General features: G+C 35.9%; 1 protein-coding gene across 10 annotated transcripts in view; it reads left to right on the top strand.

The window, feature by feature from the left end:
• The window catches only part of PPFIBP2 (PPFIA binding protein 2), a 99,715-nt gene that overhangs the window by 41,413 nt on the left and 44,141 nt on the right, over positions 1 to 14,161 (top strand). For 4 of the 10 annotated variants that reach the window (XM_048948928.1, XM_048948929.1, XM_048948930.1 and 1 more), the window contains exon 4: positions 12,381 to 12,473. In XM_048948928.1, coding sequence (XP_048804885.1) covers positions 12,381 to 12,473 — 93 coding nt within the window. Of the gene's footprint in view, positions 1 to 1,776; positions 2,074 to 2,103; positions 4,183 to 4,214; positions 4,296 to 12,380; positions 12,474 to 14,161 lie in introns of those variants that run through there. The other 6 variants (XM_048948935.1, XM_048948936.1, XM_048948931.1 and 3 more) reach the window with 5 other exon arrangements.

The raw sequence follows: 14,161 nt of genomic DNA on the forward strand, positions 1-14,161 counted from the left end.
CCATCCCTGGAGGTGTTCAAGACCAGGTTGGATGGGGCCCTGTGCAGCCTGGTCTAGTATGAAGTGGGGAGGTTGGTGGCTCTGCATGTGGCAGGGGGATTGGAGATTCATGATCCTTGAGGTCCCTTCCAATTCTGGCTATTCTGTGTAAGCCTGTATTAGCTGTTTTTCATAGATAGGAAAATCTATTCTGCACAAAGAATTGAAGCAAGTTGAAAATACCTTTGCAGCAAGTAGGTCTAGATCTTTTTCTTAAAATGATGTACTGAGGTTAGTTTTCTGCAGTTTCTTGCAACCATGTAATGACCAATAATACTTAATAGAGTCAACTTTCAATTACAATGACCAGAAGCAATTAAACAGAACTGTGTTATGGCCATAGGCTTTCAGCGCTCATGAATGAGAGACAGTATTCTGGTTATAATATCAAGACTTGTTTTTATGTTAAAAAATGTTCCAATATTTCAAGGTAGCCTGGTGACATGCTATGAAGTTTAGCCCTTGAGAGCAATTCTTACCATATGGGCTATCTGATACCTTGATATTTTGTCAGAGGGACTACAAGCCTCCTCGTAGGAATTCATGATTGTATGCAGAAATTGCATGCTAGCCTTCAAAAGGATGAATATGATTTATTTATATTATCTAGGACTCTGTTTGCCTAGGAATTTTTCAGCTGTTGTTTTCAGTGGCTTTGCACTAAGTCACGGAGTGTCACGTTTGTCTTTAGTTTTGTAGCTAATGTTATGGGTGGTAACGGTTTTTTACTTGACGTTGTGTTCTGTCACTTCATTTCTGGCTGCATTGCTTTTCATTGTTTTAAATATGGTATACTGCATTAATGTAACAAACTTTAGTGTAAAAATGTAATTGTATAAAATACCTACATAGTAGGCAATAATGCAACAGTCAACAAAGATGTTCAGTTCAAACACAACTAAACATTTTCAGGTTTTGTGATATTTCAGAAAGAAAAACAAGTTACAGTTATTTTTACACTTCACATTTATGAAGTTGCATACTGTAGGCTGGCACGTTTCTTGTCTTTGTAAATAGATGGGCTTGTCCACATAATGTTTTTCATGGTCTTTCCCAGGATGCTGATTTCATTTGTTTATCACAGTTAAAGCAAATATGTTCATGTAGAGAATGAAGTAGGCCTTTTTTGTTTGTTTGTTTCAATAAGTTTTATCTAGCTCTGTCCTTTAGAAATTGTCAATTAGTAATTATTAAGACTCTGAACTGAAATGCTTAACTTTCCTCAGTATATAAAAAGGATTTCTGTTGCTATTTCTTTTTTTACCTGTATTCTCGTGCAGGTGCATTCTCATATTTTCTTTCTCCTTGCTCTCCAGTTCTCACGTTTTTCTGCATCATAGCAATGAGAGATGTGTGAATTTGGCATGTTGAGGACATTTTCCCAGATATAATGTGTTTCTAATCTCTTTGCTTCCAAGCCAGTTCAAACATAAGGATCAGGAAGTAATGGATGTAGAGTAATGGATGAAGGAAAACTTAATACTGAGTGAACAGCTAGATCATTCTCTCTCTTTGACTTATTTATATGAGGGTATTGGCATTACAGTGATGTTGGGGGCTGATTTTATTTTATTTGGTTTGATATTTAGCTCTCCGTTCAACTAGAAGTCAGTGCTCAGTGAAGAACTATGCATAAACATGCATTTCCTTCACTTGGTTTTTGTTTTTTTTTTTCCTTAAACACAGCACTAACCCGATGAAGCAATCCTCACATTGCAACATATTTTCCATGCTTTCACACTGCCCAGAGGAAATAACCTGTTTTTCCAGAGAAATTCTAAGCAAATTTGGATTTGAATTCATTTGGTGCCTGAAACTTTTTCAGGCCAAAGCTCAAGCAGGACATAAAGTTCAGCAAGCAGGTGACAGGCTGAAAGGGAACACGTGACTGTCTGGAATGTATGTTGTCAACATTCATAGCTGATAAGATGCAGAAAATTCAGGCACGTTTACCTCTTAATCAGGAAGAATGACTGTAACAAAATCAAGAGACCTTTGCATGAAATCCAGGACAAGTGACAAGGCAAAAATAAGGTACGTTTGTGATTTAAAATACTTTTAACAGGAAAAGTTGATACTTGCCTAGCAGCAGATGCTACACTGAGGTACTTGTAAGTGGAAGAATACAATTTTCTCTCAGTGTTTTTTGTTTTTTTGTTTTTCTCTCTGCTGTAAAGCAAAATCATTAAGACATAATATGTTGTGGAACGTCTTAAGAGAGTACAGAGTGCTTTCCCCCAGTTTGCTAAATAAGCCTGAAATAAGTCTTACAACCTCTGTTTTGAGCTGGATTAAATATGGATATGGGATTCTGTAATTGGCTGTACACAGTATGTGTATAAATATACACATATATGTATATGTATGTATATACACCGTAATGTGAGAAAGTCTGATGCATTTGCTATTCTTTATAATCAGATAACTCATTTTCTGGGAAATAAAAGCGCCCCTAGGGATTTCATATTTTAATCTCAAGAGAACCCCCTTAGTCAATTATGACAGAGGCTATCAGACAAAGAGAAATGTCCTGTACTGAGTGCATCTCAAGTGATTTCTCCAAGAAAGAGCTGCTCTCACTAATGTTATCATAAAAACCTTTCACATTTTTCTTGTCATAGAACTTGATATATTTATTACTGTCCAGTACTCAAAGAAGGCTGGTAGTCTAGGTTTGTATCCTTCTCTGCTTGTCACTTGGAAGATTCAAAAAAGACATGCACTGGTCAGAAGGATCGAGAATATTTGAAATAGTAAAACTCTTTGCAGAAACTCCTTTATCTAGGATTTCCAGTTTGAAGGGTGGATAGATGGCTAAGTATGATAGATCCCTTTAAGAACTGCTTTTCAGAGCATTATACAGTTTCAGACTTCGAATTCTTTGCATATACTGTTAGTGTGATGGGCAACTTTGGTCCTGGCTCCATGTTCTTGCACTTTGTCTTAAATGCATGAATGTATTTGGCTGTAGGAACTGAAAGAAAAAAAAAAAAAAAAAAAAGTGGAGCAAAATAAATATTCTGAGATCATCACAAAAAATCCTAGGGGACAGCAGCATTTTGGTGTTAACAGGCATTGCCCAATACATTGTGTTTGTATATGGAACAGTTTTACAGTTTAAGACCAAAGCCACTTTTAATCGTGGGACATATCAAGAAACTGAAGTTTGTTGGGAAAGGTTAGAGTGTAGTCATAAGTACTGTGCAGAGGCACTAGAGGACCCCACAGTAACAGGAGTATTTTTAAAGATCCCTTCTTTGCCAGAATGTTGCTTTGCATATGCATTAATCTCCGTATTGCAAGTTTGAAAAGTTGCCATTCCATGAGGTTTCAGCAAAAGCAGACAAAAATCTTAAAAAGGGTATCATCATCTTTAGTTAAGATGGAAAACTGCCTTCCTGGCACTATTTATGGAATAATCAGATTATCCACTGACTCGTCCTTGAATTTCTCCTTCTTTATAATGTCTTTTGTGAGGACAGGCCACTAATTCAAAGAGCATAACTTATTTTTAGGTTTAGTCAGGGCCTGAAATAAACTGAGAAGGCTGAGTAGTGTTACGATAAACAGGGAGTAAAACAGAGACAGGAAATAGGGGGTCTTTGTAATGAATTCCAGCCACTCTTGAAGCAGAAAGCCAGGGAAAGCATTACTTGAAAATAGTTTCACAGTGACAGCTTAATAATTTTAGGTTGTTATTCAGCGCTAAAAGTGAATAGTTTCTGCAGATTTATACTGTTCTTGAAAGATCCCTTTTTAAAGACCGTTTAGCAAGTTATATTTTTAGTGTTTTTAGATTTACATTGTTCTGGTTGCTAACCAGATCTGCTGTTTAAAAAAACAGATGTTTGGGGGAGAGTCTGAAGTTTATACAGTTGTGCATTATATATACATCTGTGAGAAGTGTTTGGGATAAGACTGTGGGACAGAGGCAGTAGATTTAACTTGAAATGTGTACACACGTTCAAGAATTTAGAAGTAGATGGGTTTAAAGGGGAAGAAGTCACAGCTATATCCTGTAGAACAAAGCAGCGCGCTTGCTTCCAAAAGTTTCTTTTAGCCCTGGGAACGTGACTGCTGAGATGGGCCCAAAGCATGGATGGTGAGATTGATATTTACAAGCACTTCACGTGGCTAAAGCGGGTAAGTGATTTGCTGTTCTTTGATTTGTCTTTGTAAATGCATGTTACCAATCTAAGTCAGAATTCTCAGCTTTGCGGAAGGAAACGCACGGAGTGCCTCAGACCTGAAATAATGTAAGTTCCTTTGTGAGAAAGGAATTAGGGACTTTTCTTCAAGCAGGAGGAGGAAGCTCGATGGGGGGGAGGCTGTGCAGGGGGACGATCAGCTGTCTATGTCTTTAAAAACAAAACTCTAGAGTCAGTCTGTGAACAAACAGCAATAGGCTCTAGTAAGCGCTCGTGCTTTCCTGAGGTTGTAATATAGCAAAGCATAGCATACATTGGAGTGCATGGCAAAAAATTAGAATACATTGTTTATCACATTGTGGTTTAAAATTAAGAAACATTTGCACTGGTTCTTCGCTTAATTTTTCACTGCTGTAACTGCCTGAGATCTTTTAGTGTGCTTTTGTTTTGAATAAAAATGGTGGTATTTTTTTTTCCTGCTCACAGTTCTCTGATTAAATTATGCTTTTTTAAAAGGCAGTGCTATTATCCTCATTCTTGTGATGAATGTAAATCTGAACATGAATTAACTGCGTAATAGAAGGAGATTAATTTTTGTTTTCCTGCAAAATTAAAAAAAAACAAAGTCTGATCATCTTGGAAAAATCATCCAGTCTTTGCTTCTAAGTTTCTTAGGTTCTAACTATTTACTTTTCAGTTTTTATGATTTTTAAAATGGGATGTGAATAGTTCCTTCACAGTAAACTGTTCTATTAAATTGCAATATTGATTTAACTGTATATCATGTGAGCAGTACATCTTGCCATTATACTTATAAAAAATCTATTTTAACTGTGTACTTTTGTTATAAATTCCATGCACGCTATTTATGTTAGTGCTTCTGCATGGCCCTTGATTAAAAACACATGCATACATATGTGCACACTATTTTTAACTGGCTGCGTAAACATAAAATGTAGGTGAATATCTGTGCTAAATGTGAACAGGAGCTTTAACTTGGGTAGCTTCTTTGAATGTAAAATATTTGTGTTATTTGAGTCTTTAACAAAAGCTTGGGAATGTTGAAGTTCAGTTTACTTACAAAATATTTAGATCTCTTCCTCAAAACTCTTTGTGTTTCTGGAGTATGGATGGGGAGGGGATTAAATGGGGAATTGAGTGGGTGAGTGAAGGAGAAGAGACAACAGGAAGTAGCAGTTGGGAACATTACACTATTAGTTTAATTTGTGTTTTGTATAGTTAAAACTAGATAACTCTTTAGTGGTTTTTGAGATCACATTACTGTGTTATTTAAATGATGTTTTAAATATGATATATCTGCCACCTCTGCTTCCCTATTAATATCCAAAAGATAGATTTGCTGACAAAAGGCTGAGGTGTGCTATTATCAAACTGAGTTGCATTCGCTGTGCACTGAGAATGATAAAACAGTGAGAAAGAAGTAGCTTCAGAGAAGGATGTGTCATGGTGTCATGCGGAAATGTTCACAGATTTGGGAGGAACTAACAACAGAGGGTACCTATTCGAAAAAGACATTGTGTTCAAATATAGTACAAACTGTTTTGCATAACTAAATGATTGCACTTAATTCTTTTTATGTAAGATAGATAAAGGAGAATATCAGTATTGGTTCTTTTCCTTGCAGGCACTGTTAGGGGTTGAATATATATGGGGTGCAGGAGAACTGAAAATCATCTTTCATAGCTCCCAGGAGAACTTTGAGCACTGTGATACAAAGTTTATTTGATAAGTGATCTTGTAAAAAAAAAAAATAAAAAAATCAACGTTATTTATTTGATTTCCATATTCCAGAATCCTAGCATCTCATGTCTGGCACTGTGGTAGCATTAAGGATCCAAGGCCTTGTGATTAAATACCGTTGCTTTTTGCTCCAGACTAATGAATGGCGCTTAACAGAGAGTAATTGCAAAAGACTCTCATAAACTCTGGTGAAATATGCTAGAACTGGCTCCAATTTCATCATTAAGAGAAGTCACTTCAGAAACCAGGATCAGTTTTGATGTTGCAGTCAGTCTGTCATGCCATATTTGCATGGTGTTTTTTGGCTTGGACTGTATTAGGGCAGCAAACAGTTGTTAAATAAATAATGGTGAATCCAGGCAGGGGAAAATAAGGAATAAAACTACAATTTTCAGATGCATAGAACAAAGGATGTGGTTTTAATCAGTAATCTTGTAACACAATATGTACAGAAGCACCATGCAGCAACGGGAGAGTCAAAGCAATATTTAGGTCAAATCTGAATAAAGTGTTGCCACGCTTCAAGTCTTTCCATTAGGCTTTCTTGATGTTAAAATGATCTGTGAAAAGTGGTTTGCCAAGAATAGGCTGTACATATGTGCAGTGTCGGTACAAAAATATAAGAGGAGCAGAGAGAGCAAAAAAAAGAGAAAATACATATGAATCACAGATTTCTTTTGTTTACTGCTTTTTTATATTTTAATTTTTCTATCTTTTAACAGTAAAAGTGTATGTATATTATTGCCTGCAGTAGTAGTAAAATTTCTCACTTTCTCTGTTGACAATATTTTGCCTAATACCAAAGGCATAACTCTATGATGAGCACAGCTATGTTGCACTTCATGGCATACGATATTGTGGTCGTAACATCAGAACTATCTGATCTGTTTATTCTGGCCTAGATCTGAATGGTACCTGCCGTAGCAACATGATACCACACTGGTTTCATTTGTTAGTGATTCAAATGTTCGAAGATATCTCGTTAGTGAAGCATAAAGCCTAGTTAAGTAGGTGATGGGAAATAACAAAAGAAGCATGTCTTGAAGTTGTCTCTTTCTAGAAGGATATGGAAAATTTTTTGTATGTATATACAGCACTTACATCATTGCAGCTAAGACAGCAGCATCATTCTCATAAGGTAGTTGGTTGGCAGTTTGTGGGAAGCATTTTGTAGGTAGTTGATGTTATTTTACAAGATCTAAGCATAAATCTGCTGCTGTTGAGTTTCTGTTGGAATCCAAAATGCCTAAAACTCTTCTCTTCCCTGCCTCCCAAATGGTAAGTTTGTTGTCTTTAGCGTGGGTTTGCTTTGGTTCTCCCAAGAGATTTGGGTTAAAGGTTTCCCATACAGTTTCCTTTTTGGCCCTGTTGCTTTCTTATCCTGCTATCTGACCTTAACTGGGAGCACACTATTCTGAATAAAAATGACATAGCCCAAATTTTGTGCATAGGCATATAGGTATAATTAAAAAAAATTACTATGTTTCATTACAGAACTAAATGGTGTAATGGGTCTCTAATTAAATTGTAAATTAACTGAGCTATTTGAACTGCAGCGGATGGAGTGTAGCAAAATGGAGAATCTCTTGTCCGAAAAACACTGAAGTGCTAAGGCTTTTCATTTTGAAAGAAATGCCTTCATGTGAAATCAAAACACCTGATAACTCTTGCAGCTTACTTTGGACTTACCTTTTGAAGTCTTCACACAGCTGAGCTGATGGTTGACCTGAGAAAGATATATATTAGTGGTTCTGACTCTATACATAATCTCTACTAGCAAAAGGTGACGCGGTTGAGCTCATGCTCTATCACTTAAGCTGATGATATTGAGGATGAACATCATGACTTGCATATAGACATCTTCCTTTAAGTACTAGCATTAGCAGTTCTCCTGAAAAAAGTGTAAATGTTTGGTAAAATTCTTTGATTTTAAGGACTGTATAAATTTACCTACCTTTGTACTGTGTGCTCTTAGCTGTTTTAGCTTGACTTTCACTTTCCTTTAATCAAAAAGGAGCAGGAGAAAACAGAAAATCCAGTTGTTACTTCTGCTTTCAGGTGAAAGGCAAAATCCAGAAATCCCATTCCAGCCATCTCTCCCTCCTCAAGTACACTGAGTGAATGTACATAGATTCACATGGGCATATATCTCAGGTATCAAAAGAATAAATTAAATTTATATTAACAGATAGGTGCCAAAATCAAAGTGTTTCCTTTGTTGGTTACTCGCTCTTTGTGTTTTCTGACTCAATATTACAACAGCAAAAACTAACACAGCATCAGTTTTGCTGACCCAAAACAGTGGAGGGGGGGAGTTGGGAAGTCCATATTCTTCTAAATATTATCAACTCCAAATAGACTGAAAAATGTCTGTAGTCTACATTTTTCCTGCAGTCTTTGTGCTCTTAGTAGTTTGTGGAAAACTGGCTGGTTGAACTGTGCTGGCTACACTCCTTGTTCTCAGCTTCTAAACTGCAACAGCAGACAATTTATCAAGTTTGTCCCTAATCTTTCCTACTAATGCAAGCACTCCAGTTGCCGTAAGCATCTGATTCAATTATCAGTGGAACTGAAGTTGATTCGTGTGACTGAATAAGAGGAAAGGATGGTTTTGCCATTATCTGTTTTCTGTGAGGCAAGTGACTTATTGAAAAAGCTTACAAATCACCAGTCTAGCTGACTGCCAAGTTTCTTTTCTCAACTTCTTTTTCTTCTATAACCCAATATGAGACCCAGACATTAGTGAAAAATAATTGTGTAACAGCTGGCTGATCAACTTCAGAAGTTTTAAAATTAGCTGTGTTGGAAATTCTTGGAGATTAAACTTAACACATGAGGAGAACATAAATTGGCCTCTGTTCAATTCCATTATCTTGGAAATGTGCTTCCTTTAAGGGACTTACTCCTACAGTCTGTCATGATTCAACAAGTTTGTTTCAGAAATTTCAGACTAGAACATCTGTACAGAAACTCTAAACAGTGGTGGTTGTTCAGTTCTGACAGTATGCTGCATCCTGTTAAAATAACACAGAAGAAATAATAAAACTATGGAAGAAACCTCTGAGCTCCTATCTGAGAAGGCTATTGAAAATTAAGCTAACTAGTTGATCAGATGTCCTGCCTTTCTTGCTATACTCTTGCTGTATTTATTGCTGCTTATCTTTATTTTGACCTGAAGCTGTTGAATCATGATCTGTATTCTGATTTAATTTATTTATGGTATCATAATCATAATGTTTGATCCTTTTTCTTGGAATAGGATTCTGTAGTTCCTGGATCATGTAAATGATACTTAAATGCTCAATTTTCCAGCACATATCAGTGTTATGTCCAAGTTAGAGGTAAAAGAGCATTTTCAAGATAGACCTGGAAACTTCAGATGAATAAGAAGTTGAAGTAGGTGTTGACATGCAAAAATCTCTTTTTTTTTTTCTAAAAGTGGAAGAAATGGTTGGTTTTAAATTGTTCAAGGAAATATTTTGTATTCGTATCTGATGCAGTCGGGGCACTAAAGTATACCCAGGTTCTTTATGGAGAGTGTAGTATAGGTGCTTAACAGAGCACGTAGGCTGTATACTTGACTTCTTGTTTGCAGCACTGCAGCAGTTGTAACTGTTCCAATCACCTTGACTGAACATATATTTCCTTCTATTTCTTCATCATGTTATCAGAAAGTTTCTTGTGTATTATGCTACCCATTCTTTCATTGTAAGAAATACATGTAACACATTTAGCTATAAATTGTTAAGCTCAAGTAATGGTTTTTAATTTTCTACTTTTTCTGGAGTAACATCTTTGTAGAAAATCTTGGTGATTCAACCTTTCGATAATGTGATTACAAAAGTTTAGTGTGTGTTTGTGATTTCCTACCCTGATTTGCTGTCTAGTCTTGACTTCAGTGTTGTGTCCTATATTTGGGTCCTGCCGATACGTGTGATATGTAACTATACTTAGTTTTATCTCAGTACTGTCTTTCACAACTGCTGAATGCACTCCAACCATGCACAGATGGTCTTGGTTCATGTTACATTTTTTATCTTGTCTTTATGCATGCCACGAAGACTTCCAAAGTCTTAAACAACTGTTGTGTGTCAATCAGCCACTTTTTTTTTTAAGCAGGCCATTTTCTGTCTACTGTACTGTCCTGTACTTATCTGAGCGTTCTGTCTGACCTGTTGTCAGGGTTGGTATTTTTTTCCTTCTCCTTGTTCACACTGGTGTGTGATCTACTGGGTCTTACATGGGTATTGAGTATTGAAGTTCCAACATAGGATATTTCCTTATCAGTCAGTGCTGCAGACATCATTGGGGCTGCATATTTGATAAATGTGAGTGCAGTGAAATTTTTGCTTTATTTGTGATTTGTCGTTGAATTAATTCTCAATCACTGATTATATAAAATGTTGAACTGTAGTTTATGCTGATGATGGATTGCTTATGTAAAGGTGTGTTGGCAATAACGCTGTACTTGTAAAGGGAGCAGGGGAATGATTACATGATTGGTTACATTTAGCATAGGAAAATAGCAAATTACAACAGCATAACAGGTGCAAAGATCTGCCTGACTGAGTGGTTTTCACTGCTGGCTTTTGTTGTTCAGAGAATCTTCTCTTGCCTAGAAGTCTGCTGTTGTACCCTAGGTGCTTGAAGTTGTGTCTTCCCCTATCATGGTGTATGGGTCAGAGACGTGCTGGGGAAGGCTGTGGGCTGTCTGTTGGGAAAAGCTTGTAATGAGATGGAGAGGAGTGTTCGGCTGTAATGGAAACCTGGCTGCCGAGGGTAAAGATTTCTGGTCTAAAGGACTTCGCCCTTCACATAGTTTAAAGCAAAATTGCTGGCAGTGTGATTGAGGATGTATAGCCGGGGTCGAAGTATTGCCTACACAGACAGACAGAAATAAATTGTGCTTACTTACAACCTTCTTTTTGTTATAGTACTACAAAAGTTATTTAAGTCTGTAAGACCAGGCAGCTTAATACATAGGACCTAAGTTAAATTGATGGTGTTTGATTACCTGTGAAGACTGGTACCTGTTTTCATTTCTAGAGATTTTAGAAGCAGACAAAACAAGAATTGCAAATACTCATCTGTTCCAAGGCAGAATAATGAATCAGATGATTTCTTCAGATATGTCTCAGTCCTGTTTGTTGATGTATATATTTGATTAAAATACTTTCAAAAATATCAGAGACGAAGGTTATCATAGCTTAACTACTAAAGATGCTAAACTTATACATAGTTCAGTATTTCATAGTTTGAAAAGTGTGTTTTGGCATTTGATTGGTAACTACTCCTTGCTTTGCGTAAATTAGTGCTATGTTTATTTTCATGGTCTCTTTTACAGTTAGGCCTCTAAACCTCAGCTGAGATCAGGAAACTATGGAAAAAAAATAAATAAACTTGTTTGGTTGGAAAAGAGCAGAGTTCACACAGATGACAATCCTCCCGCTGCTGCTGTACATGCAACTGTAATTGAGTAGCGTGCTGCAAACTAGCGCAGATACAGGCAACTCTGTAGCTGGATTCTTATGTTTGCTGGAAAGCTGATGTAACCAAAGCATGCTTTATTTCGAGGCAGAAAAGCATTGCCTGCAATAGGGAAATGAACCATTATAGGGTAATATTACAACTGGGTACTTTAAGCAAGCAGTTCCAGTCCTGCAATTACATAAAGCTTCCAGATGCATGATGAACCGTGGAACTATGAATTCTTCCAAAGTTTGTTTTGTTTTGCTTTGTTGTTTTTTTTTTGTTGTTTAAAAAAATGTTTAAAAATCTGCAAATATGTCTTTGTCTTGTTGTAAGAATTTATTATCATTATTACTATTGGGGTGTTTGTCTCTGGTGTATTAAAATCTGTAGAAAATGAGATATAATTTTTAGGAATAGGCCAAGCTTTAGGTGGTCTCGCTCTTTGGAGATGTTTAGAAATATGTAAGTAATCATGTAACCAGAATAGTTCCTGATAGGAATTTAGTGATTGAAATAATTTGTTAGTTATTAGAAAAGAATTTGTACTTTTCTTTCAGTAAATTTCTAGGAATAGGGTGATACATATGGCAGGTATTTATAAATAAATATCAAAATTCCTTGACTTTGGCAAAATACTGTTGAGTCCAAATAGTGTAAACAGTGGTTTTTTTTTTTTATCTTGGTAAGCTGGCATCTTCTAAAAAAAACCCAGTAATTTGCTGGAAAATAACAAAATTATTCCTATACAATTACTGAGTGCTGGAAAAGAGTAAGTATTCAAAATCCAGCTAAAAAATGCACATTCAAAAGGCTTAACGTGTACAAAGTAAAGATTTGGTATGTAGACAAACTTTTTGCTGTGTTTTGCATTATGAAAACTGCACTATATCAATTTTTATGAACTACTGCTTGAAATTTTAATATTAACTGCAAAAATTCTTACTGCCCTTTTCTCTCTAGTCACAGGTGAATCATCATTCATCTACTAATAATGAAACCTATCAAGAAAGATTGGCACGATTAGAAGGCGATAAAGAGTCTCTCATATTGCAGGTATGTTTTAAAGAAAACATTGTCTATGTAGTTGACATTCAGTGAATAGAAGCTGAGTGATAGCATATTTTCTGTGGTACAAATGTTAACATGTCAGCAAATGTAAGTGATATTTAGTCAGGAGTTAATTTATTATTTGTTTAATTAATGTAGTTTGTCTCATGGTGAGGTAACTGAGTGGAGGAGAAGGGAGTAGCAGCAATAAGAAGAATGACTAAGAAAGTTGACAGTGTTACTAATTTTTTTTCCATGGTCTTAATGCTGCTGTAGTAGATTTCATACTAGGTTTGCTGGGTTATGCTAGTTACCTTTTAGATTCTGCACGCCACTTTTTGTTTTTGTTTTTTTTTTTTTGAGTTGCAAGACTGAAATTCTTCAAGGGGGAGAAAAATTAAACATATTGTATACCATCAAGTTCCTAGACAACACGTCCTCCCTTACTTTCTTCTCCATAAAAGTCCTTAAAATTCAATTAGGAAAAATGTGCCACATCAGTGTTATCATTCCTCTGGGTAGCTTGTCTCTTCATGCTACCATTTATGAGGATGGATAGGTTGTAATACGAGAAGCTATTCAGCATCTTGAGAAAAGGAATTCAAAAGCAAAACAACACACCCCGTATGGATGTTGGTTTGGTCATCACTGGAGGATTTGTAAATCTCAGGAATAAAAATCAGAAATTGAATGTTTTTGATAAATCACAGGTGGATCGAAGTGATGTTTTCCATACTTGTGTGTTGCATACTCTGCATCATCAAAACGATTAGGAGACAGTGAAAACAGAGAATTAAAAAAATGACGATAAAAATGCAAACTTTTTCCAAGTTTCCCATTTCTCAGTTTACCAAGCCAACCTGCTTTCAAATAGATTTCTGTTCCACATATGTTTTCTTTCTGGGAAAAATGCATATTGTACAAATAATGATTTTTTTTTTGCTTGAATATCCTCACTGTTATGGAATTGCACTGCATGATTTTAAAACTGAAGCTGGATGTTCTTTAAATGGTTTTGCATATTTATTCACTGCACACTTGTGAAAGGACATCATAAGAGTATGTGTGTATCTGTATGCACACATTAAAAAAGAAACAACTTGAATTAACTGGGTAAGTGTTCTCCTTTCTGTTGTTAGTTTCTGTGAATATATTTTATCTTTTATGTTCTTTTCACACTTGCACTGTTTACAGAAGTTTGCAGAATTCTCACAGTTGTTAGATAAACAACAAGTTGTTTGTAAGACACACTCTTGAGGCTTAGTTACAATTACATGAAAACTGCCGTTACGAAGTAAAAATTCAACAAAACAAATCCTGGGTGAAAAATAAGTTTTTCTAGTTAGAACTTAAATGTTTATATTTTCTTAATTCCTGTTTTGTTTTGTTTTGTTTTTTTCTAGTACGGGAGACAGCATTGCAACTAATATTTATTAGATTACCTTTTGTGGATCAAGTTGTAGTTGAGTGAAGCACATTGATTCTATTTTGAACAAACAACTTTTCACACAGTACACTCATTTCTCACACTTGCACGCATACACGTAATTGGAGCAACAGTGAAGAGACCAAACCCAGCTGTTCATTCAGAAGCATAGGGTTCAATTAAAGTATCTGTGGCCTTGACCCTGAAGGGGTCCTTTGTACCCTGTGTCATCACATATACATATGCATATACACATTTTTGTTGTAGT

The sequence above is a fragment of the Lagopus muta genome, chromosome 6 (genome assembly GCF_023343835.1).
Source record: "Lagopus muta isolate bLagMut1 chromosome 6, bLagMut1 primary, whole genome shotgun sequence".
NCBI lineage: Eukaryota > Metazoa > Chordata > Aves > Galliformes > Phasianidae > Lagopus > Lagopus muta.